This window comes from Brassica napus, chromosome C6 (assembly GCF_020379485.1).
Source record: "Brassica napus cultivar Da-Ae chromosome C6, Da-Ae, whole genome shotgun sequence".
NCBI lineage: Eukaryota > Viridiplantae > Streptophyta > Magnoliopsida > Brassicales > Brassicaceae > Brassica > Brassica napus.
In genome coordinates, this window is record NC_063449.1 from 39,822,427 (window position 1) to 39,824,478 (window position 2,052).

The 2,052-nt window shown below is 27.2% G+C and overlaps 1 protein-coding gene across 1 annotated transcript; it reads right to left on the reverse strand.

Annotated features, from left to right (window-relative positions):
- Positions 1 to 844: 844 nt before the first annotated feature.
- Positions 845 to 1,715, reverse strand: LOC111207004 (putative defensin-like protein 66). The gene is made up of 2 exons (XM_022704536.2): positions 1,255 to 1,715; positions 845 to 1,170 (listed from the first exon to the last, which is right to left on the reverse strand). Exons 1-2 carry the CDS (start codon positions 1,325 to 1,327, stop codon positions 995 to 997), a joined length of 249 nt encoding a protein of 82 aa, XP_022560257.2. The 5' UTR covers positions 1,328 to 1,715; the 3' UTR covers positions 845 to 994.
- Positions 1,716 to 2,052: the final 337 nt, after the last annotated feature.

The following is a 2,052-nucleotide window of genomic DNA, read 5'->3' on the forward strand; positions in this document are numbered from 1 at the left end:
ATATCTCGAAGCTGCAATTGTATCATCATTTTTTAATCTGTATAATTTTATCAATTTTAATCTTTACAATATTCATTTTTCTGTAGTTTATATAATACGGTTCTATCATAAGAATCTAAAGCGTATCAACTCAATCTTGATCTGCAGATAAACCAATTAAAAAAAGCTATGTCAGTCTATGTCTAAATGGTTCAAATATAAGGGCAAGCGAAAGTATTTTGCAAAAACAGCACTATGTAATGACTCTCCCCTGCATCTTTGAAGTTTAAAATAAGTTTGGTGTTCAAAATATAAAAGGACAAGCGAAAATGTGATATCTCGCTTTATCTCGCTCTCCACAAAACGTAGCTATGCTCCATTCTCCATTTCCTCATATCACTCCCCACGTATAATTTGTTTTCATATCATATGTATGATTAGCCCGATCAGCAACTATTTCCATTGATGAACCACACATAAAATTAGTTCACGCGATTTTATCAATTTCATATTTTCCAACTAATGAGGTTTTGGTATTGGTGTCTAAATCTCAACCCCAAAAAGAAAAACTAAATCGGCCCATGAAACACTATCACCATTCATTTTAAAGTCACAAAAAGAAACATTTTCATAAACTCCTATAATATTTCATGGTCTATCTAAATGAAATGTTCAAGAACACGCTTGGCAACAATCGCAACCGTATCCACAACTAAAACCTCATACAATCTCATACATCATGATTTTCCAATACCGGGATCTCATAACTCTCCTGTAACAAAAGCTCAAAAACTAACCAATCAAATAATTATTTACATATTTTAAATACATCACAGATAATGAATTCCATCATTTAACGACGGCATTAGCATTTTAAAAGCAAAATCATTATATAATACGCAAATGACATTAACGGACGTTCACACTTATTTGATCTTTCCACCGAAAAAGAGAACACCATAGTTAAAGACTTGAGGACACAACATGTTTGATGAGAGAGGACATATTACATATTTTATTCGTTTGCACAACAACAGCGAAGTGTAGAAGTTTTAGGATCGGATTGAAAGCAAAAACCGTTTTTATAAGACAATCCTACACAATATTTATAGCATTTTTCATCTTCAAATTTTTCAGAACAAACTTGTCCACATATCGGACCCGCAGCTTGCACAAAGATCCCCGTTTCAACTACGAATCATTAAAAAGGAAAAAATTGGCGAGGGATACAAAATTATGTATATAAAAATATATTTTGAGAAAAAAAACATATACCATTGAAAAGATCACATGAAATGACCGTCATAGCAACAAGAGTGAAAGTAACCATCAATCTGAAAGAACCCATATAAACCTTCAAAAAAAAATACTCAGTTTCTTACCAAACAAATTTTTTATATTTCTGAGATTTAGTTTAATGTCCATTAGTTGACCATAAAAATGATGTATTTATAAATTGCATAAACCTGTAAATAGTAACTAGAAATATGATTTTGACCGAAAAAGTTTGAATAGAAAAATATCAACATAACAGAAAAAGGAATAAAATCTTCTCATTTATTTCTCATCCAGATCATTGTCTATTGATGTAAACAAATCCCCTAGATATTATTTGCAACTAGGTATTTTTCTACACCATGTGCAGTAAGAAATTTTTTAAATCTAACTTATATTTAAAAATAAATTTTATTAAATATTATAGATTTTACTATTTTCTCACTAATATTTAATATAGATTTGATATATATTAAATCAATTTGTATAAAACTAATAAAAATGATATAACATTGTATAATTATCAAAAATTTAACATAAACAATATTTATAAAATTTGTAGGTATATAAATAACTAATGATTTTACGATTAGATATTTAAATTTTTTTAAAATTGTAGAAATTTTTTGAAAGCTTTAATAATACAAATTGTATAATTATACAAAAAATAATAATATTTGGAAATTTGAAATGTTATATATGAATATATTTATTTTATAGATGATGTATGAGTTATTACCATATTTAAAAAAAGTTTATCAAAAAGAAATATCAATATTAAATGTAATATTTGAATTA

Bases quoted from the DNA above. Each gene is read 5' to 3' on its own strand.
- LOC111207004 (XM_022704536.2), bottom strand. From the start codon at position 1,327: ATGGGTTCTTTCAGATTGATGGTTACTTTCACTCTTGTTGCTATGACG. The intron at 1,171-1,254 runs GTATATGTTTTT...AATGATTCGTAG, and splicing joins TTCATGTGATCTTTTCAATG to TTGAAACGGGGATCTTTGTG.